We start from the raw sequence: 22925 nt of genomic DNA, 5'->3' as shown, positions 1-22925 counted from the left end.
AGATATACCGTACATTTCAGTCTATGATTACTACTTAGTTTGGGTCTACCATTAAAGTGTTACCGTTTGACTTGGGTGGAAAATATTTTAAAAATGAGTTCTGTGAGTATTTGGCCAATTTGGGTACCATTCACCAAACTTCTTGTATAAATACACTTGCCTAAAATGGTCAAGCCGAGCGTAAACACCGTCATCTTCTTGAGACAGCTAGGTCTCTTTTTCTCTCTGCCTCAGTTCCGGCTGTTGCTTTTCTTCTCAACTGCATGCTTACTCCTCTTCTTTCTGGTCGGTCTCCTTATGAGGCTTTGTTCTCCCAAATTCCAAACTACTCCCTTCTTCGTGTGTTTGGGTCTGCCTGTTTTGTCTTTCTTTTCCGCAAAGATAGGACCCAACGTAGTGCCCGATCTGTCCTTTGTGTTTTTTTAGGTTACAGTCTTACTCAGAAAGGCTACCGTTGTTACGATCCTGCCTCTCGTCGCCTTTATGTCTTCCGTCATGTTGCCTTTCTCGAACGTCTATCTTACTTTCAGCTTCTCCCTCTCACTGTTCCAGTTTCCAAAGAGGATTTGGTTCACATTGACCCCTTTCCTTCTAAGGTCTCGTCTGATGAGTACATCTCCACTGTTCCTCTTGAGCCCATTCCTACTTCTCCGTCTATGTCACCTATGGCTCATTCTCCTCATTTGGCTTCTTTTTTCCCTTCGTTGTTGGTCTATTCTCGTCACCAGGCTCCTTTACCACCAGTTGTCTCTACTCCTATTGCTGCTCCTTCTACTTCTGACGACTCTAATCCTACTGCACACCGATATCCTACTCGTGAGCGTCGTCCTCCAAACAAGTTGGGTTGGTCTAATACATGTTTTTCTGTTTCCTATCGTACCTTTTTGTCTGTTATTCAGTCTTTTTCAAAACCATAGTCTTACACGGAGGCCTGTCAGGAGAGGATGAGCTGTTTGCCTTACAGAAGACTAACACTTTGGAGTTGGTTTCTTTATCTACTGACAAGAATCTGGTTAGTTACAAATGGGTCTATAAAGTCAAGACTCATTTTGATGGTTCTCTCGAATGCTACAAAGCTTGCTTGGTTGCCAAGGGTTTCTCACAGGAGTATTGTATTGATTATGAGAAGACATTTGCCTGTGTTGCCAAGATGACTACTGTCTATACCTTGATTTTGGTTGTTGCTGTTCGATATTGGCCTCTCTATTAGATGGATATTAAGAATGCTTTTCTTAACAGTCATCTCACTGAGGAGGTCTACATGCGTCCTCCCCCTGGTCTTCTCCACTCCTCTGGGCATGTTTGTTATCTTCGGCGTGCTCTGTATGGTTTGAAATAGTCTCCTTGTGTTTGGTATGATCGCTTTCAGACTGCTGTTACCGAGCTTGGGTTTCATCCTTCTACTTTCAACTCTACTTTGTTTTTGAGATATACCTTGGCTGGTTTTGTTGCTCTCCTACTCTATGTGGATGATATGATCATCACTAGCTCTGAGTCTTCTGCTATCTCTGAGGTCAAGCAACATCCCTTCCACACCTTTGAAATAAATGATCTGGGTCCACTGCGGTATTTTCTTAGTATTGAGGTTGCCACTTCTCCAAAGGGCTATTTTCTGTCTCAGGCCAAGTATGCTAATGAGGTTATTCACCGTGCCGGTCTTACTGATACTAAGGTTTCTGATACACCTATTGAGATTAATGTGAAGCTTAACTCTGCTAATGGTGTCCCTCTGGATGATCTCACGTTATATTGAGAGCTCGTGGGTTGCTTAGTCTATTTGACGGTTACTTGTCCTGATCTTGTCTATGTTGTTCATGTGGTTAGCCAGTTTGTCTCTGCTCCTCGGTCTACCCATTGGGCTGCTTTGGTTCAGATTCTTCGCTATCTCCAAGACACTATATTTCAGGGTTTACTGTTGTCTTCTACTTCCTCTTTGGACTTGGTGGCCTATGTTAATTTTGATTGGGCTGGTGATGTCACTGATCGCATGTCCACTTTTGGTTTCTGCATATTTCTTGGTAATTCTTTGATCTCTTGGAAGGCAAAGAAACAGACTGTTGTTGCGCATTCCACTGCCGAGGCAGAGTATCGTGCTATGGCTCATGCCACTGCTGAGATTGTTTGGCTTCGTTGTCTCTTGACTAAGTTGGGTGTACCTTAGTCTTCTCCGATGTCTCTCTATTGTGACAACCGCAGTATTATTCAGATTGCCTACAATACTATTTTCCATGAACGGACGAGATACATTGAGATTGATTGTTACTTTGTCTGACAGCATCTGCAGTCTGGCTCTATCTCGCTTCCTTTAATCTCCTTGGCTTTGCAACTTGCGGACTTCTTCACCAAGACTTATACTATCGCTCGGTTTTAGTTTTTTCTTAGCAAACTCTCAGTATTTTTTGTTAAAACACCTTGGGTTTGAGCGGAGTGTAAGAATATATTGTATATATGGCATGTTGTGTATATATGTCACAATTGTGTAAATATGAATTAGTTAGTATTTCCTTTTTCAGTCATAGATTTAGGACTATATAAGCTGATGAACTCTTTGTAAATTGACACAATTGAATATACAGACTTATTTGGAATTCTTACAGAATGAGTCATGTGATGGTGATGAAAAATGAAGGAGCAACGTTTGACGAATGAAGGGTGGTAGGGAATGGTCTAAAACCTAACTAATGGTTGGTTGGGCAAGTTGGCACATTTGCAATTGCAATTGCAATACTATGCTCTTAAAGCTAATGTAACTGTATTAGTGACAATTAAATAATTCGAATAGGGTCATGTTATTATACACCTTGAAAATGATCTTTGATTTATTTATTATTTATTAAAACTATGAGAATAAATGAAGTAGTGATGGTCAGTGGTCACACTGCACTAGTAGTTGCATACAAAGAAATTTTTGCAATACTGTCTCTTATATTGGTTCAAGAGTTTGACCTTTTGAATATCCAATTAGACCCTCAAATCAAATTTTTGACTCTTATTTTTTTGGAAACTATTGTGAATCTAGTGATGATGAAGTTTCCACTCTTCTTCCAATGGAATAAAATTAATTTAATTGCATTATTTTCTTTGTCGTCCTTAATTTTTTCTCTCTACTTTAGACTATTAATTTTCGGAATTTAATATTTGTCTTTATGTTTTTTGTATTTAATTTGGTAAAGCAATATTTCACTTTTCTTTTGTTAATGCTCTCCTTTTCATTTCCTTTGTATAAACACTTTATTTTATTTTATTTTATTTTATTATGTATACACACCTCATATAATGGAATAGCAGCACATGGCACCAGGCTAAAATGTATTATATGACAAAAAGTGAAATTCAATTTTGTGTGTTAAGATTGGTTAGTTGAGTGTGTGGGATGTTGCAATGGAGATATTAAGATATGTGTTAAAATGTTTATAAACAAATAATAACATAAATATAAAAAGTACAGTGGATATTGCAACAACAATCAGTCCCTTTCTTTTTGACTCACTCGCCACAATTAACACCTGACAGTTTTGGCCATCTTAATGAATCTATTGTGGCTTCAAGATAACATTCACTAGCTAACCAGTCTAACATGGAACACAAATAGACTCTTAATGAGTTCATTGTGGATGCTCTTATTGTGGATGCTCTTACAAGCTACACCAAACATGCTCTACATGCTAACTTGAAAAATTGCAATATGGAAAATCTGTAATGATATATAGCAATGTAATGCATCCTTCATAATTATGTTCTAATGCACTCTCAATTGTTGGTTATTTTTGGAAATCTAAAGACATGTGAATTCAAAGTATGATCCAATTATTGGAACAATGAGATAGAAAAATTTTGGGGCGAAGGATCTTATACCAAATACAATAGCAAATTAGCAAAAAGAAAAAAGATGTGCGAGTGGAGAACAGACTTATAAACACTGAGAATATTACATGATCAAGAAGACGCTGACCGTAGCGTGACAGCGGTATCCATATCGGCACCACCACTTTAGCAGAGAAGTAAAGAGGTGCCAAGTGGAAAGATCCTTCATCGGCTGTCGATGGCTGACTACAGGACAAAAGGGTTTGATGCGGCCAAAAAATCTTTTGAAATAGAAAAAAATGTACGAAAGGACAAACAACAGAGGAGAATAGATCCTATCAAAAAGGAAGGTCACAAAGGATCACTTCTAACGGTACATTCATCATTTCAAAAGAACAAATAGAACTCTATAAATAGAGTAAGAGCCTTCACAACAAAGGTATGCAATATCTGGCCACTCAGATAGATATGAAGAATTCTTTGAGAGGTAATTGACTTGATCATTGAAGTGCTTACTAAGCGAAACCCCTAACTGGAATCTAGGGTCTTTTGTGTTATGTGGGCAAAACTATAGTATGAAACCTTCAGGAGAAAGGATGAATATATTTTTTGTCCCATCACAAAAGAAAATAACATGACACATTCTCTGTCAATTTTGTAACACTTAACTTATTTAAAAACACTTGATAATATTTTTTAAACTTATTTCCAAAACATTTCACCCCAATCACCCATGCTGGGGAACTGGCTAGCACTTAGCATAAGTCAATTTTTGTATTTTTTATCAAAGTCGGTTGAAGATAATATATGAGAGACAGAGACCTCATTTAATTGAAGAAGACTCTGCATGTGAGTGGAGACAGAATTCACTGTTTTCTCATGTCCCATTTACACATGTATGAATGATAGATATATGATAATGAGTTGTGAGTTTGTGACACTATCCGCATTTAACTTTACTATATGACAACTTCAGTACTCTATCATACCCCCCCATGTTGATGGATTTGGATTGCATCCATTCTTGTCCAACTGTCCCATGTTCTATTGCTCTCTATCTATCGTCCTTATAATTGACTCCTTTTTATTTACTCCACCCCTTTATTAAAATTTAAAAGGTTCAAGTGAATAGAGAAAATCGAACACAGAATATATAAATGTGAGATAATAATATGTTCGCAACTATAAATGGTAATAATTTTTATTTCATATCTGTATATTTTATATCCTGTTCTCTCTATACATATATCAGAGCTCCTTTACTCTTTTGGCTTCCTATTAACCCACTTTCACTCTATCTGATTTTAACTTAACACCCAACCATCGAAGTCAAAATCATCTCATCATCTTCAGCATCCAATTTATTAGTGTTTGGACAATTGGAATGTTACCCATATGGACTTTTGACTGTTTGGATCTTGGATTTTGAGTAGGAATTTGTGGACAGAAAGGAAAGGGGAAGGAAAAAGTTAAAATTCACTAGTCAAACACACAACCTAAGTAAACATTTTTTAAGTAAACTAAATAGTGAACAAAAAAACCCTGCCTTTGGACAGTTCAAGAAATGAAGAAGAGGGGGCATTCAGGTAAAAACACCTTCAACTTGTCCTTTATCCCTCTGCCAATCTGTCCACAGACACTCACTCACTCACCAATAATATTTCCCCCTCCTAGATTTGAGAGAGAGAGAGAGAGAGAGAGAGAGAGAGATGGCTAGTAGTGGTGTTACTAGTCCAAAATACCAGTTCTTGTTGTATGCTCTTCAGTTTCTCCTTTTGTTGATGCAAAACAAAGTTGAGTGCTACCAATACAAGGTAGGAGATTTAGATGCTTGGGGCATACCCACTTCATCAAATCCACATGTCTACACCAACTGGGCCAAGTCCAACAATCATATATTCACCATTGGAGACTCTCTCAGTAAGTTATTTGTCTCACACACTCATTCTCTCCCTTTCTTCTTTCATCTTCCCTACATTGTGTATCAATTTTGATCACATTTTGAATCTGCTTTGTGTTTCTGTACAGTGTTCCTATACCCACCAAGTCAAGATTCAGTTATTCAAGTCACAGAGCAATCATACAACACCTGCAATCTTAAAAATCCAATCTTGTACATGAACAATGGGAATTCTCTTTTCAACATCACCAAATCAGGAGAGTTTTACTTCACCAGCGGCGTACAGGGTCATTGCGAGAAATCCCAGAAACTCCATGTTTCTGTTGCTGGAAATGCGTCTTCGATAGCATTCTCACCCTCTCATGGTCCAGCAACTGCACCTTCTTACCCTAACGTGTTTGGCTCGATCCCAATGGCGCCTTCCTCTTCGCTTCCCTCTACATCATCATCGTCATCGCTGCTAACTACTAGTCCGGTGGTTATCTCGGCGTCCATTGGATTCTTCTTGATGTGTGCACTGGTCAGTGGCAGCATATAAGATTAAGAGGACATTATGGTAATTTCACATCTCATAAAAATAAATATCCAGTTGACATTGATTTTTTTGTAACCATTTATTATTCCAATATGTCTATCTTCCCTTTATGAAGTGGGTTTTTTGGTTAGTTCCATGAATATTTTTGTATTTTGATTAATCTGATTTTTTTTTTTTTTTTGGTTCCCTCCCTGAAAATTAAGAGAATAAGAGGGTAAGAGTTTGAATCTAGTAAGGAGTGTTATGCTTCTCTAATGGCAAATGTGTTTTATTTATTTCCAACTTTACACAGTAACATGTGTTCTTGCTTTGATTCTACTCCTTTTGAGACATAAAAAGACATCAAAGAATCAAATATTTCCTCTTTTGCTTTTTTCTAAGAAAAAATGGCACCAATTTTCATGTCAAACAACCAATCAAACTATTCTAGTCCAAAAAGTGTTAAAGTACGTTAAAAACAAAGATGCATACTCTCTCTCTATCTGGGGGGCGGCGGGGGTTGGTAAAGGTCATTGTATTTTTGAATAATAAGGATTTTTTTAAATCAAACCTAAGCAGTTTGAGCTTATTTTTTTAAATCACATAATTGATTTTTTTGAAGTTATGTTTTAGAAACAAGATTTTAGATTTACCGAAACAAGTTATGTTTTCGAATAAATTCTACTTTTTAACTTTGAAATCATGCTTTAAATTTTTTTACAATAAACTAATTGGAGTAAAAAAAAACACGACTTTACCTCAATAAAGTCATGTTTTTAGAATACGACTTCACAAAATAACAGAAGTAAAAAAAATAAGTTCGAAACTATTTGTGTTCATGAAATAAAGTTTGTATGAACTTGAGTTTGATAAAAATACTTGAATAACAAGTTTGATAGCTGGAATTGACCATTGTCCCAGTCTCATTTCCTTGGATCACGGAAGTTAGTGCAAATTATTATTAAAAGAGAGAGAGAGAGAGAGAGAGAGAGAGAGAGAGAGAGAGAGAGAACAAGTGACATCCACCTGATTTAATTGAAAGATCAGCAAATGTAGATCATTTTTGAAAAGCTACAAGAGAACCAAGAAGATAGAATTACACGAAAGATTGCACAATGCTTCCATACATATGGTATAAGAATGCAAAAAATATAAGTGAGGAGTGATTTTTGGGAAAAAAAGAACACTGATTTTCTTAGAACACAATTTTTGCAAATACGTAACCTGGTAAAACTCAGCATAACCAGTATTCTTATTTTTTTTGTTTTCCCCCCCATGCATGCCAAAATGTTGAATCAGAAGGTGCTCTCTTTCAGAAAATAAATGTTTTAGTTCAGAAGATAAGCAGATTAAGAAAGCATACCCTGCATGAGTGTTATGCATGTGAGCAAACAGTTCCAGCTTTCTTTTAGTTGGATCTGTCCTATCCAGCATGAGGCACAACTGCAAAAGGGCATGCACATTAACTCAACTTTACTTCAATAATGCCAGAACTAGAATATTCGAGTGAAGTAAGGCAACAATAATAACCATAAGAATACAATAGCAATAAACAATCTTCATAACAAAAAAAGAAAAAAGAAAAAAGAAAAAAGAAAAAAGAAAAAAAGAAGAAGAAGAAAAACAATACAACCATAAGCCATAAAATCAAGAAAGATGCGGGCATTCACATGTGACATCAGTATCAATATTCATGTTTACTACTGGATTTCCTTTATTCCAAAAAGGCAATGCTACTTACCACAGGCCAATGGCCTGTTTGCCCAGTTCAGATTATTCGCAGAAGTTGATTTGTCTTCACCCAAATAAGCTCCTCAAAACATTCAAATTCCCAAAGTTATATATGAGCCAGCCACAATGAAATGTGTACCCATAGAACAAAAGGCCTATTAACTCAACAAGCATCAATGTTGGACGTGATTCATGAATGAATGCAGCTGATAATGTCCTTCTTGAATAACCATATGATAAATCAAATTAATTGACAAAATTAAACATCAAAAGGCCTATTCCCTCACATAGGTTGTTAGAAATGCCAAATGGCTGGAAATTGGCCTTTTTTTTTTTTTTAAGCACATTTCAAGCTTTTTGATTGTCAAGGAAAAGGATTGGCTCACCTTGGCATATAAATCTCTCAGGCAAGGTGTTTCCTATACAAGGCTCTGTTCTTTCACAATATCATGCCCAGCACTCCATGGCAAGGGTTGGTTTGATGGCAGTCAACAGTTGGGTCACTGCTAACATACACATGCATATAGATTGATATGTAAACAAGGTTTTGCTATTCCTCACAACAAATAGCCTGTCAATAACTAAAGTATCATCAATCACGAACACAGATTCTTTTTGGTCTTGACATTTGCAAAGTGAAGTGGTGCTCCAAATGTCTGTGAATTACTGAGAGCAAGACATAACAGAAGCATTCAAATTGGAAATTACAGCCTGCTTCTTACACTACACACTTTTGCAATGTAGGCCTAGGAATAGGTTTTAATAAGACAGCCAGTGGCTTCATAAACAACATAAGCAATCACCAAATAGTAGATGATACAGAGATTTGCAGTGTTAAAAAACTTTTCACCACTAAGCCTAAGAGAAATTACAAATTACAAAAAAATAAAAATAAAAACTAGGGTGGCGTCTCATTCTCTTTTCAAATTATTATTTGAATCAAAAAATTTCAAAACTTATAATCAAATAAAGTTTTCAAAACTCAATTCAAAAACTATTTTCAAAACTCATAATCAAACTCATTTCAAAACTCTATTTAAAAAAATATATATTCAAAAAAATATTTTTTTTATTTTTATTTTTGAAGAAAAATATTTTATTTTTTAATTTTTTTGAAAAAAAATATTGTTATTTTAAGTATTAGCAAAATAATTTATTATGATTTAGATATATATGGGTGATCCAAAATTTTTTAAAATTTAATATTTAAAATAAATATTAAAAAAATATTTAAAAATAAGCAGTGAATATTTGAAAAATAACAAAAACAAATCAAATTCTATAGATGCCAAATCACTAGTTACTGAAACAAACTGACATCGCAAGAATAACCCATCTGTTTAAGAAGACCAAAACTCTCTCTCTCAAGCAAGAATATGTTGAAAAAATGTATTTACATCAAACAACAGATATCTTCTTCCTTGTGATCCACTTCTTTTTGGCATTTTCTATTGCTTCCTCCCTCATCCTGATGAGTTTATGGAGCGACTGGCGATATTGCATTTTAATTGCATCAAGCTCCAGCTTCAATTCATCACACTGATCTTCATATGCAGCTACAGATTGAGTAGAGATACTCAATGAACCCAAATCATTTGATAGTGCACTACATGAAAAAGAAAGCTCTGAATTCTTCATGATTTCACATCTTTCAAACTGAAGCCTATTTGAAAACTTATTCCATTCATTTCTTAATGTCTCATTACTTGTATTTGATGTGGAAACATGCTGCTTGAGAACTACTTCACCAGAAACTCCAGCAGATCCTGAAGCCCAAGAGCACCTCATAAAGCTTTCATCATTCCCATGTGAAGAACCCTTGGATGAACTTTGTAAATTGCTAGGATTTCCAAACGAAGGCTTCCAATTGGGTACAAGTTTCACAATCAAGTTGTCGATTAACTCAGCTATTAAAGTGACATCTTCATATGGCAAATCAAGTTGTTCAACCATCTCACCAGCTATTGAAAGTGTAGTATCAGCATCAAGGAAAAACATAAAATGAATATTCCTCGCATGACCTGCTAGAAACAAAAATAACTTTTAGCCCATGCTTATGAGAAAATCAAAGAAAGACTTTATTCACGTAGGACTGTTACTCACCACACAAGTCAACAATGCGCAATGTGAATGAAAATGAGTTGTCATCATCATTCATCTCCCCCTCTAATATGAATTCATTGTGGCCATTGGATCTCCTCAATTCTAAAGCTGAAACATGAGTAGTTTCAATGGCACTTTTTGTACAAGTACTGACCGAAAGCTTATTGTGTTCAGAATCTGTTTCCATGGTAAGGGAATCAGGCTTTTGCAAATCTATTGATTTAGGCACATAACTCTGCAACTGCAGAGTTTCCTTTGAGTTTTCAAATGAAAGGAAAGGGTCTTCCAACAGCTCTGCTGCAGACAATCTCAGATATACCGGAACAAGACACTTTTCTATAAACTGCTTGACTTGGGGATCTTTCACTTGACAAAGAGCAGCTGGCTTTATACCCTACAACAAAAGCAAGTTAAGGAAGACAATAAAATGATCACTTTGTGAATGAAAGATGTAATACTAGCGGTTTGTGAACTTACAGATGAGACCTTTTTATATATCTGTGCTGTATTTCTGCATTCAGTATATGGATATTCACATGTTACCAACTCTAACATGCACATACCAAAAGAATATATGTCAACTAGTTCATTGTATTCCTCCTCATAAAGCTCTGGAGCCATAAATTCAGGAGTACCTACAAGAAAAACAAATAGATTAAGAATTTTAAAAGAGATGTTTCAAACGAATTGTTAAATTTCCAAAGAAAGAGATAATTACCAATAACACTATGGGCTGTAGGCTTCTGCATGATAGTTGCCAAGCCAAGATCTCCAATTTTGACTTCACCATTATTTCCATTAACAAAAATATTGTCACATTTTAAATCTCTATGAATAATAGGTGGATTGTGACTGTGAAGATAACATAAACCTTGGAGAATCTGCCTAGCCCAATTCTTGATGGCCTTTATATCAACACTCTTATGCTTCCTACGATATCTAAACCCCAAAATGACCATACAATAATTAATATATGCAGATGCCACGCAACAAAGTGAGAAAATAAATAAGAAAGTCAACAGAACTCACTGCCTCAAATTCCCTGAAGTAAATAGTTCAGTAATCATGTTGATACTTTTGTTCTTATCATCCACCCAAGAACTGTAAGACTTAATGATATTTTCATGTTTAAGTGTCTTCAGCAAGTGAACCTCCGAATACAATCTTTCCAGATGTTCCGGTGACTGCAATGCATGCTCAATAGTCACTTGGTTCCAAGCAACCTCAATTCCATCAATTTCGTCAAATCCCTTATATCTACGCATAACAATAATAAAGAAAACGAAGCAAATTAATTTTACAAGCAGATGCTGATTTATAGCAATAAAAGAGCAGCATTAACCATGTCATATATGAACTACACAATTTAAGCCCAAAAAACAAAAAAAAAAAAACTAAAAGACGGGTCTAGGAACCATACACAATCTTGAATGCTCCTCTCCCCAAGATTTCATTATACTGAAGGAAGAAAAACAACGGTGATGGTATCACTAAACCCAGTAAATCAAAAGAGAGAATAATAATTGATGGATACGTAATTTCCAATTTTCACATTCAAAGAAAGCATATTGTAAAAAAAAAAAAAATCACATTTTTGTTCATTTGAAATTAGTCATTGACATTGAATTAATTACTAATCATATGAAATCTATTGAATCCAAAACAAACTATTGATACAAAAAGACAAATAATAATAAAAAAAGATTCATATAATCTCTATCATACTATCATACCCGAATGTATCGACCCTTTGGAGATTTCTCCACGACATCAGCTTCATCAGGCTCTAATTTTGATTTTAATTTCCTATAAATCTCATTCACAGCTAACGAATCCATTGCGAATCAAACAAAAGAACCACAAAGAAGAAGAGAAGAATTCAAAAAAACACCAAACAGAAGGAACAAGAAGCGATTTTCCAAATTGGAATCAGAGGAAAAACTGTTCAGAAAATGCCTCGCAAGCGACCGAATACGAGTCAATGGCCGATCGAAACCAAAATCGACATCCCACAAAGCTCATTCTATTTGACTTCAAATCCATCACTCCACTACCAGCAGCGCTAACTTCTCCAATTGACCTAGCCATTCTCAATTCAACTCTCCATCAATCATATGCTTATACATATATATAAATGTTTGATCCAAATTGGTAATGAAAATTCAGAGAGAAAGAGACAAATACAGGGGTCAATGATTACAGGTTGAAAATTGAGATCCTAAAATCAAGCCCCCATCATCACAGAGAGAGAGAGAGACCCCAAAATCGATGAAACACGAGCAGAGAAGAGAGAGAGTCAAAAGAGCAAACCCTAATTGAATCAATGAGAGTTGCTTGAGAATAGCTGGGAATCGAAAAAGTAGGACAGGTGGACGGTAGTGATTATTTATATATAAAGGGACATGGTTGGTACCAAAACATTTCTTTTATGGCACCAAACATTTATTTTTATATATATGGATATGTGAGAGGAGATTTTATTCTGGTAGGAAATGGAGGGCTTGTTTGGGAGAGACACTAAACAAAAAAGTAGTAGTCGATGATGGGTGGGAAGATAAACATAAGAGCTTATCCATAATTTGATTTTTAACACAAATTGATTGTGTGTGTTTCATACAAGTCAAATACAACCAACCGTGCATTACACGTGATTTGTGTTTGACTTTGGATAAATTGTATTTACACACTACCGATTATCTTAATTCACACTACTCTCTCAATTTTATTTAGGCCTGGTTTGGGGGAAGATTAAGGTTAAGTTTGACAACTCAAAAATAATTTATCTTTTTATCTTTTTTTTATTATATCACCTTTCTATTTTTCTGCACATCTTTTCGTAAAAATATAAAAAGTATACTTATTTAGATCATTCCAAACAACCTCTAAATAAGTTCATACTTTTATCTTTTTATCTTTTTTAGATCACATCAATCAATATCTCTTCTCTATTTTTTTATACATCTTTTTATAAAAAATTAAAAAATACACTTATTTAGAACATTTTAAACAACCCTTTAATTATTACTGTGACTCTCAACTAATAACAGCCACCGCCATCTCTTCACTAGCCTTTACTACTATGGCTACCAATTATTTTAATTCACACCACTTTCTCAATTTTATTTAGGTTTGGTTTGGCATAATAAAGAAAAAAAAGTTTAAAAATCAAAAAATTACTATTCTATTTAACTCACATCATCTTATTTAAATCACATCATTTCTCTACCACATTATTTCAAACCCAACCCATACCCAACTCATATTTCATAAAAAAATTAAAAAATTTACTTATTTATCCCAAACAACCCTCACCGTTACTTTCAGCTAATAACAGCCACTGCCATCTCTTCACCAGCCTTTACTACAATGGCTTCTTCTCGTCAACTGCTTATCATTCTTTTGCCAGCCACCACTACCTTTTCACTAGCTTTTTGCCATTGTAAACCACCTACTGTGCGAGCGGATCCTCTAGAGTAACTCTCTAGAGTGATCTCCTAAAGTGGATGATCGGACGGTTGTGGTTAAGCCTCACCAAAACGACGTCGTTTTGGTGAAGACTTTCAAAAAAAAAAGAAAAAGAAAAAAGAAAAACCAGATTTGGGGAGAGAAACTATTAGAGCCATTGAATACTTGAAAGCAATTCTGTAGTTGTAGGGGGAGGATGATGGTTTGGTGACTGGGGGGGATTCAAATCGCCTCTCACTCACTCATTGACCATACCCATACACACAAACACATAGATCCCCACTGGAACTCACTCACTTACTACCTCGCTCTCTCTCTAGTAATCTTTCTCTCTGCCATGGCTCTGGTTCTTTGCAACTCCATCCTAGTCCTTCTTTTCTTATTCTGTAGCTCTGTCTCTTTCTCAACCCAAGAAACCCCAAACCCAAAACTGTCCAGAACACTTGTCAACAAGTCTCTTTCTCTCTCCTTCCCTCTCACCTCTGTCCCTCTCTCTTCTCACTCTTCTGCACCTTTCCTCTCCTCTCTTGCATCTTCATCTCTACCAACCAAACGACCCCCCCAGTCACCAAACCATCCTCCTCCCCCTACAACTACAGAACTGCTTTCAAGTATTCAATGGCTCTGATAGTTTCTCTCCCCGAATCTGGTTTTTTTTTTTTTTTTTTTTGAAAGTCTTCACCAAAACGACGTCGTTTTGGTGAGGCTTAACCACAACCGTCCGATCATCCACTTTAGGAGATCACTCTAGAGAGTTACTCTAGAGGATCCGCTCTGACCTACTGTAGGTAGAACCCTCTCATTATCACGACCAATTCCTAAACTAATGATTATGGTGAACATGAACAACTATCACTGACCAAACAAAATAGAAGACGATGGTTTTGTGGTGACAGATAGTAGACTAGAGTTAGGTTTTGAAAGTTATAAGAAGACGGAGGTTCGCAGTTGAAGGTTTGTAGAAGGGGGATTTGTGGCAATGAGTGGTCGGCTAGGGTTATGGTTTTGAAAGTTAGAAGGAGAAGAAAAAAGAGGTTCATGAATGAGGAGGATTTGTGGTAGTGAGCTAGGGTTAGGTTTTGAAAGTTAGAAGAAGAAGAATGATGATGATAATCAGTGATAGAGAAATGAGAGAGGTTGGGAAGGAGGGAAGGGATTGGAAGTTGGGGAGGGACGATGAGGAAGGAGGGTAGCGGAGGACAGTGAAGTGGTACCAGCGGTAGAAATGCACCAGTGATTGATGGGTTAGGGTTAGACGTTAAAGATGAAGATATTATGAGTATCATGAGGTGTGAATTGAGAGAAGTAAAAATCAAAATCATGTATGGAGTTGGAGTGAGAAATAATATTTATTTTTGTCAACTCTTTTAAGTTTGAGCTTCGTGACTATATTTCTTTGAAACTCGAAAATTTTGATATCTCATAAGATGCCACTGAAGTCCTAAAAATAATATTTGTTGATTTTTGATCAACATCGTTTATAGTTCAAACTAGAACGAAATCTAACTCCGTGAATGATGGTACGTAAATAGAGCTACTCTTTACATTTACATGCTTTGCCCCCCATAACTATAGCACTTTAGTTTTTGTAGGGAAAATCCAAATTACAATCAAAAGGGTTAATTTTGGGTCTGGACTCATAATCATTAGTCAACCCTTGGTTTTTTCAAAGAAAATTCCCAATAAATGGAAGAATAAAATAAAATAACAAATGAGTGGAGAAAAAAAAAATTAAAATGACAACTTTTTTTTTTTTGGACAAATTCAAAAATAATTGTAAAAATAGTTAATTTTTTTTCTCTTTTGCCTTCTCTCTTCCTCCAGTCGCCACCCCTCTCTCTCTATCTCTTTCTAACCACCAAGCCTTATCACATAACCACTACTAATTTCACTGTTCACAACTACTATTACTACCCATTGTCATCACACCACCATACATGGCCACCAACATCATAGTTTACCTTTCCTAAACACCACCCTCTCCTGCAATCTCATTTCCCCCCCTAACCACCATTGTTCTCTCCACTTTACATCTCTTACCATGACCATCAACCACCATCATCGCCCTTTCCTTTATCTACAAAAGGAAAAAAAGAAAAGAAAAAAAGGCCAAATACTACTGCCATTTCCACTTACATAGCCACCACCAATCTAACTGACCACTTTCATTGAGCTAACAACCACCACTAATATAACCTAACCCACCACCACACAAATTAAACCCTAAAAATAAATCAATCATTGTCACACATACACACACACACACACACACACACACACACACACACACACACACACACACACACTGTAATAACCCTCACCACTGATTACTGATTAAGTTACTGATTGCTGCGAAACTGAGACTGATCATGATAAGTAATTGAACTGACTGAAAAACTGAACTGATAGATTGAATGTACTAGTTTAAATGCATTCCTATCTGTTTGATTGTTAAATTATCTGTCTATGTTTTATGCTTTAAACTACAAATTAAAGGCCTTATCGGCGGCCGAACCCAAAATCGATTAGTGTTTTATGATCATTAGAATTTATGCGAATTTATAGCATGTTTATTCAAAATGTGATTTAGTGTGATTAAATTAGATTAGATAATGTAAAACACAAAAGTTGGTTTTATCTACCAAAATGTCATTGTGAGTGGGCCACTACCTTAGACCCTATTTGAGCCTTACTACACTCATTCATACACATTTCATCAGCTCATTTCTAAGCACAACCGACCATAGAGAGAGAGAGAACTAAGAGAGTTGGTTTTCATCTTGTTTTGCTTGGAAATTGAAGGAATTGAAGAGAGTATTGCAAAATTGAGCTCCTAGACCTTTAATTCAAGACTTAAGGTAGAACATCCACCTTCTTGAACTTATTTTTGAATTGATTTATGCATGGTTCTTGTGTCCTTAGTGATCTAAGCCTAGATTGATGTCACAACCCCAAACCGCCCCTAGTAGGATGGTGCCATGATGGCCAGTAATCTGAGATTACCGAAGGCCAATCTTCAAAATCCACACACAACAGAGTAATTATATGGGGCTCACAAGTACGGAAGCAATACATACAAATCAGAATAGTCCATGAGAGCTGTGCGTAAGTCAAATGAAATGGCAAACATCTTCACATGGGTTACAACTTAGTTACAAATGAAGTAAAGTACAAATTACATCTTGACCAAAAGGCTTCTCAAGCCGACGTATGCAAAATGCAAGTATTACAAGTCGAGAAGCATAATTTTCAAGACTGCCGAGATGAATACAAGTCAAGCCGACATAACAAAAATCCAAAACAAGCTCGCGAATCACATCTAGGCGTCACCGCCTTCTTGCTCATCACCTACATATATATAGAGAGGGTGAGCTTGGATACTCAGTGAATGATATAAATAATAAAGGGTTTGCATGAATAATGACCGAAGTCCTTTCAAAACGATACATATCAAAACTTTATATAACAAGGGATGCACCTCGTCCATCTAGCAAATCTTTAAAGCTTCAAGGGATGCTTACTAGCATCAACATATTACAAATGATGACATTCCGGCAAACAAACCCACGCGGTAAACCGTCAGTGGCAAAACAAGACAAAGCAAGGGAGATATCTCAAATAAGGGTGCTACAAAAGTTAGAGTCCTCTAGCACAAAGGACCTATGTTACGAAGGCCCGTAGCCTCCTAACACGAGAGTACTACGAAAGTTTAGAGTCCTCCAGCACAAGGGACTTTCAAAACAAGATGTGCAGTTGCATTATAATCCCCTGGCACTAAGGACTTCCCAAGAATGTCATCAAAACGAGATAATGCTTGATATACAAAATAGGGACAATCATTTATGCTTAACAAATTCCTTTCAAAACAAAGCAAAGCAAAGTTCATCAAAACATCGATAACATAGCTTTATTAAAAATACCACTCACATAGTTCTTCAAACGTCGGGATCAAGGCAAAAGTCCGAGTCCTACAAACACATGACAAAGTCTATCGAACGTACTTTCAAGCAAGATTCACATGCAAACGGATGATCTCGGCATTCATCAAAACTAAGTTAAATCAAAACAAAACATTGTTTCTTATCTCGGGAGAACGTGCTGGGCACCAACCAGGTTTTGGCCGAGGTCCCACACCATCTCGCCGAGGTACGGTCTCAACAGCCTCATACAAAAGCGAAGTCGGGAAAATCTGGGTTTCCCTTGGAGGAACATGAAGAACATGAAGATGGAAAAGATGAAGAACATGCATGCTAAAATCATAACTTGTTATTACAAGGTCTGAGATTTCGTGCTTTGAGTTTGAAAACATGGACCTGGGCACCCATATTCAAAGATCTTGTGAGAACAAATACAAAAACATGGTTCTAGATACAAACTTTCGGATCAAAACAAGACTTTTCTTCAAGAACACAAGAACACTATTTTCTCTTATTAAAACCGACTTTAAATCAATGCATGGCATGCAAAACAGATTCGATCGTGCAATGTAGCTAAATGATCAATAAGAACAACAAGAGTAGATTAAGATTCTAACCTCAAAACTTGGATCTAACGGTTCAAACTCCAACGATCAAGCTTGGAAGTATACCATCTCACTAAAAACTTCTCATTCTCCTTCCTAGAGCCTCTCTCTGTAAAAGACAAGATTTGATACAAAATGATATGTTTTTCTCGACAGTCACTGACTTAACCCTCTGCTGGGACACGTGGCATCGACTGATTGGCTCTACTAAAAAAGGCGACTGACTGACAAGACAAGACCATGACAAAGTGTGTTCAACAAGCTAGACAGCAAGAGCACTCCGGCAAGTGATGATCTCGGCTAAGGGCAAAGCTTCGGCAAGTAGAGTGGCAATGACTTCGGCTAAGAAGGACAACACTTGACTAAGCTGTGCCACACCTCGGTCTAGGTCATACCATTCCAGGAACAAAATCAGTAAGTGCAAGGATCAGGGATTTAGAATGCTTAGTTAATAACATCTCGGCCTAGATGATGCACATCTCGGTCTAGGTGATGCACACCTCGGCCTAGATGATGACATCTCGGCCAATATTCCAGGGTGAAGATGGAGGTCAACCGAAGTGGTTCCAAGATAGTTCTAAGTGTGGAAAGGTTCTAAGATGTCTAGGCTTAAGATGACCTCGGCAACACACCAGGCAAGAACAAAGCATGCAAGCAACACTCAAGCAAAACAAGACAGGATTTGCAAATGCACATAACAAAACAAGATCATACATAAATGTATGCAAGTATGACTAAGTTGAGGTGAGGGTTGTTACAATTGAGCCTTATAATGTTGTATTGTAGCTTAATTCATGCATGCATGTTGCCATTTTTGAGTTTTGAAGTAATTGTTCATGAGATTGCTTCGTGCATGTTCATCTTTTGATCATAGTTCATGATTGTACCATGTTTTAGAAGAAATTGGCTCATTAGAGCATGTAATTGAAGTTTTGAATTGGTTTAAACTCATGCATGTCATGTTTGAGCTTTGTTCATGAAAATTGGTTTGAAATTGGGATTAATTGAACTACCTTTGGGCTTTGATTTCTCAAATTGATCTTTGAAACATGTTATATTATGGGTTTTGAAATGTTTTCTAGAAAATTAGCCCAAAAGGATTGAATTTAGTACATTAAAACTTGGTTTTGAACTTGAGGTTCGAATTTGGAATTTTCAGATTTTGGACTCACGCTCGAGCGGAGTGACTGGCGCTCGAGCGTGAAATTTGTGCTCCCAACACTTTGCACTATTTTACAGTCCGCTCGAGCGGAGTATTGGACGCTCGAGCGAGGACTTATGTCACACGCTCGAGCGGGTGTCGAGCGCCCAATTGAGCGTGATTTTCACACATGTAGTACTTTTTCAGTACGCTCGAGCGTGAAAGTTTACGCTCGAGCGGAGGCTTTTGTTTGCATGTCCGCTCGAGCGGGGAATCCCACGCTCGAGCGAGACCCCTGTTTTCTGAAAATTCTGAAAATGTTTTCTAAGTGCATCCTTACATCCTCATTTCATTCTAGGCATTCTTAGGCCTAGTTTAAGGCATCTTGATGAGGATATTGAGGTAGAACCACACAGAGTCAAGATGGGGATTAAGTTATTATTTTTCCCAACTGTGTAGCTTAGTGTGTGTTCATTCTGTAACTGTGTAGGATTGGCTTTCGGAGACGCGCTCTAGCTTATCTGTAGCCTAGAACTCTGTGAGTAACAATGTTGTAAAGATATGTTCGAAAATGAATATTTTTTGAACTGTTTACTGTTAACTGAATAAATGTTTGTTCTCTATTCTGAATTGTACTGTGGCTTCTATAGCAATATACTGTTACTGAACTGTTACAGCTACTATTACAGAGATCTCTGTCGATTCCCATGTTTGGAACCATTACTGATGGCCATCATTGACTGTTCGGTCTCTCAAGACCTACTGTTTACTGTACTGTTTCTGCTAATAGATGTACCACATATGACTGTTATGACTGAATGACTGTTATACTGAATCAATTGACTGTTTCCAATACCGAAAGGACATTCATTCTTAACCTCTTTACGCATTATGTTATTCACTGGGTTTTAGCTCACTGCTTATATATATATGTAGGTGTACAGGCACCGAACCGTTGCTAGAAGCGTCAGGGTAAACTCCAGTTTTGTTAAGCCAACCTTTGTGCCTCATTTCGAGGTTCCTGATCTGTTCAAGCTGAGGCTGCTTGGGGAGTTTTAGATTTTCCCTTTTTGTTTATAATCTGTATAGACTGAATGTTACTGTACTGTACTATTCTAGTAGGGATTAAGTCCCTGTCTTGAATGATTGTATATATCGTACATACTGTTTTGTTTCAGAATGTGAATCTATATGAAAAGTTTTTTTGCATACAGACTGTCACAGCTCATTGGACATTGTCTATTTACTGTTTTGGCTTCTGTCATGCCCCTGTACTCTGTATTATTGTTTGACTGTTAAACATGCCTTCGGTAATCACGGATTACTGGCCGGTTACGGTGCTAAACCCATAGGGGCGGGTTTGGGTCGTGACAGAGTGGTATTAGAGCGATACTTAAACCACGAGTTATACCGCACACACGTGTCCAAATGGGCTATAGGATGTCCTAGAAAAGTGATTAGGGCATTACATGAGCATGATAAGTGTGTGTGGCTTAGACATGAATCTAACTGTTAATGTGATAATATGTCTAAGTATGCAACTGCCTATGTTTATAATTGTTATAACTGCCTATAGTGAGATGGACAACGCAAGATATGTTGATGAAACTGAATCCTCTGAGGCAAGAATGGCAAGGTTGGAGAGAATGGTGGAACTACTAACTCAGAGACTAGAGCAACAACAGAACCAACAGCCCCCACCTCCTCCAGTACAACCATAGCCACCTGTTAATGATGATATCGTAGCTTTGACACAGAATTTAGTAAGATGAAACCGCCATCCTTTCAGGGAGGCCTTGAACCCTTAAAGGCTGAGGCTTGGGTTCTTGAAACAGAAAAATTGTTTGAAGTGTTTCCGTGCTCTGAAGCACATAAAGTGTTGCTAGCTACCTTCACCTTACAAGAAGAAGCTAGAAGGTGGTGGATGTTGATCCGTGATACAAATACTGTCATGACCTGGGCTCAATTTAAGGAGTCCTTCTTTGAAAAGTACTTCCCTTAGTGTGTCAGGGACAGAAAGGTGACTGAATTTGAACAACTGAAACAAGGTACCATGTCCGTAGGAGACTATGAAACAAAGTTTACAGAACTTGCCCGTTATGCACCACACATGGTTGATACAGATTACAAAAAGGCCAAGAAGTTTGAAGGCGACCTTAATGTTGAAATCCTTGATAGGATTAATGTTTTGAAACTATTGAAGTATGTGGATGTCCTTGATCGAGCCATTATGGGCGAAGCAAATATCGAAGCTTTGAAACAGACTGAAACACCTGCAACTGAGTGGCGCGGGAAGAAACGGGATTTTAAATTCAAGAAAGGCAGAAACAACCCACTGAACAAAAAGCAAAACTCAGGGTCAACTACCAGCTCTAGTCAGGGAAGTGGTTCCATACTGCCCTGCTCCGAATGTGGTAAGAAACACAAAGGGGTTTGTTATAAATTATCTGGTGCTTGTTATAGGTGTGGCAAGGTAGGCCACATGGTAAAAGATTGCCCCTCTGCTCCTCAAGCAATAGTAAAGTTGCAGCCAGCGGCGCAGCATCAACTGCTCTACCAAAACCCAACCCCAAAGCTACTGGGAAAGAGCCTATGAGGCAACGCCGAGTGTTCGCACTCGTACCGGGAGACGTACAAAATACCGAGACCGTCGTGTTAGGTATCCTCTCTATTTGTACCCAAAATGCTTACGTACTGATTGATTCGGGGTCTACACATTTATATGTATCGCATTCTTTTTCGCGAAAATTGAATAGACCATTAGAACCCATGAATTATCTGTTAGCTGTATCTTCACCTGTTGGGGGATCTTTGACTTGTGCTTATATGTACCCTGTATGTGAAATTATTGTTGGGGATATGCATCTGTATATTGATTTATTGCCATTGAACATTGACCACTTTGATGTAATATTGGGGATGGACTGGTTAACGAAGTATCATGCTACCATAGATTGTGTGACGAAACAAGTAGTTTTCCGTCCACCTGGTTTGCCTGAATTTGTGTTTAACGAAGTAGGAGTAGTACCTCCCCCGTATCTGATTTCCTCCATGAAAGCCTTTAAACTGATTAGAAATTGGTGTAAAGGGTATTTCTATTCTATATTGACTGTACCTACTGATGATAATACTGATGTGACCAATGTTCCTATAGTTAGAGAATTCCCAGATGTTTTTTTAGATGATCTGCCAGGGGATTTGATTGATAGGGAGATTGAGTTAACCATTGATGTAATTCCGGGTACACAGCCAGTATCTAAAGCTCCTTACCAAATGGCTCCGATTGAACTGAAAGAGTTGAAAGTTCAATTGCAAGAGTTGCTAAATAAGAAATTCATCAGGCCCAGTACTTCACCGTGGGGAGCACCTGTCTTGTTTGTGAAAAAGAAAGACGGCTCACTGAGACTTTGTATTGACTACCGCGAACTGAACAAGGTAACTGTGAAAAATAAATATCCATTGCCGCGTATTGATGACTTATTTGATCAGTTACAGGGTGCTCAAGTGTTCTTTAAGATTGATCTCAGATCCGGATATCACCAACTGAAAGTTAAACCAGAGGACATTGACAAAACTACTTTTCGAACGAGGTATGGACATTACGAATTCCTAGTTATGCTTTTCGGAGTTACCAATGCACCTGCTGCATTTATGGACCTTATGAACAGAATTTTTAAACCATTCCTCGATAACTTTATTGTTGTATTTATAGACGACATTCTGATTTATTCTAAAAGTAGAGAAG

At 37.1% G+C, this 22925-nt stretch overlaps 2 protein-coding genes and 1 long non-coding RNA gene across 10 annotated transcripts; 1 reads left to right on the top strand and 2 right to left on the bottom strand.

Annotated features, from left to right (window-relative positions):
• The first annotated feature begins 5348 nt into the window (after window positions 1-5348).
• LOC114276647 (early nodulin-like protein 8) lies at window positions 5349-6379 on the top strand. The gene is made up of 2 exons (XM_028218446.2): window positions 5349-5724; window positions 5833-6379. The coding sequence occupies exons 1-2, from the start codon at window positions 5514-5516 to the stop codon at window positions 6240-6242; spliced, it is 621 nt and encodes a 206-aa protein (XP_028074247.2). The 5' UTR covers window positions 5349-5513; the 3' UTR covers window positions 6243-6379.
• On the bottom strand, window positions 5946-8169 carry LOC114276648 (uncharacterized). The gene is made up of 4 exons (XR_003634329.2): window positions 7960-8169; window positions 7582-7661; window positions 7245-7289; window positions 5946-6221 (listed from the first exon to the last, which is right to left on the bottom strand). It is a non-coding gene; the product is annotated as an uncharacterized LOC114276648 (long non-coding RNA).
• Window positions 8170-9208: 1039 nt separating this feature from the next.
• LOC114276646 (putative serine/threonine-protein kinase WNK10) lies at window positions 9209-12667 on the bottom strand. 8 transcript variants are annotated; one of them, XM_028218443.2, is made up of 7 exons: window positions 11786-12667; window positions 11473-11510; window positions 11082-11309; window positions 10771-10991; window positions 10530-10687; window positions 10053-10446; window positions 9209-9970 (listed from the first exon to the last, which is right to left on the bottom strand). In XM_028218443.2, the coding sequence occupies exons 1-7, from the start codon at window positions 11888-11890 to the stop codon at window positions 9348-9350; spliced, it is 1767 nt and encodes a 588-aa protein (XP_028074244.2). In that variant the 5' UTR covers window positions 11891-12667; the 3' UTR covers window positions 9209-9347. The 8 variants fall into 8 exon arrangements, with proteins under 8 accessions (XP_028074244.2, XP_028074243.2, XP_082758881.1 ...); XM_028218442.2 differs by having other exon boundaries at window positions 9209-9973; window positions 11786-12600; XM_082902755.1 differs by having other exon boundaries at window positions 10539-10687; window positions 11786-12574.
• Window positions 12668-22925: the final 10258 nt, after the last annotated feature.

This window comes from Camellia sinensis, chromosome 13 (assembly GCF_055761805.1).
Source record: "Camellia sinensis isolate YWXY chromosome 13, ASM5576180v1, whole genome shotgun sequence".
Taxonomy (NCBI): domain Eukaryota; kingdom Viridiplantae; phylum Streptophyta; class Magnoliopsida; order Ericales; family Theaceae; genus Camellia; species Camellia sinensis.
This window is presented reverse-complemented; position numbering and strand designations above follow the sequence as displayed.

Bases quoted from the DNA above. Each gene is read 5' to 3' on its own strand.
- LOC114276647 (XM_028218446.2), top strand. From the start codon at position 5,514: ATGGCTAGTAGTGGTGTTACTAGTCCAAAATACCAGTTCTTGTTGTAT. The intron at 5,725-5,832 runs GTAAGTTATTTG...GTTTCTGTACAG, and splicing joins CACCATTGGAGACTCTCTCA to TGTTCCTATACCCACCAAGT.
- LOC114276646 (XM_028218442.2), bottom strand. From the start codon at position 11,890: ATGGATTCGTTAGCTGTGAATGAGATTTATAGGAAATTAAAATCAAAA. The intron at 11,310-11,472 runs GTATGGTTCCTA...TGTTATGCGTAG, and splicing joins AGAGGAGCATTCAAGATTGT to ATATAAGGGATTTGACGAAA. The intron at 10,688-10,770 runs GTAATTATCTCT...TTTTTCTTGTAG, and splicing joins TACAGCCCATAGTGTTATTG to GTACTCCTGAATTTATGGCT.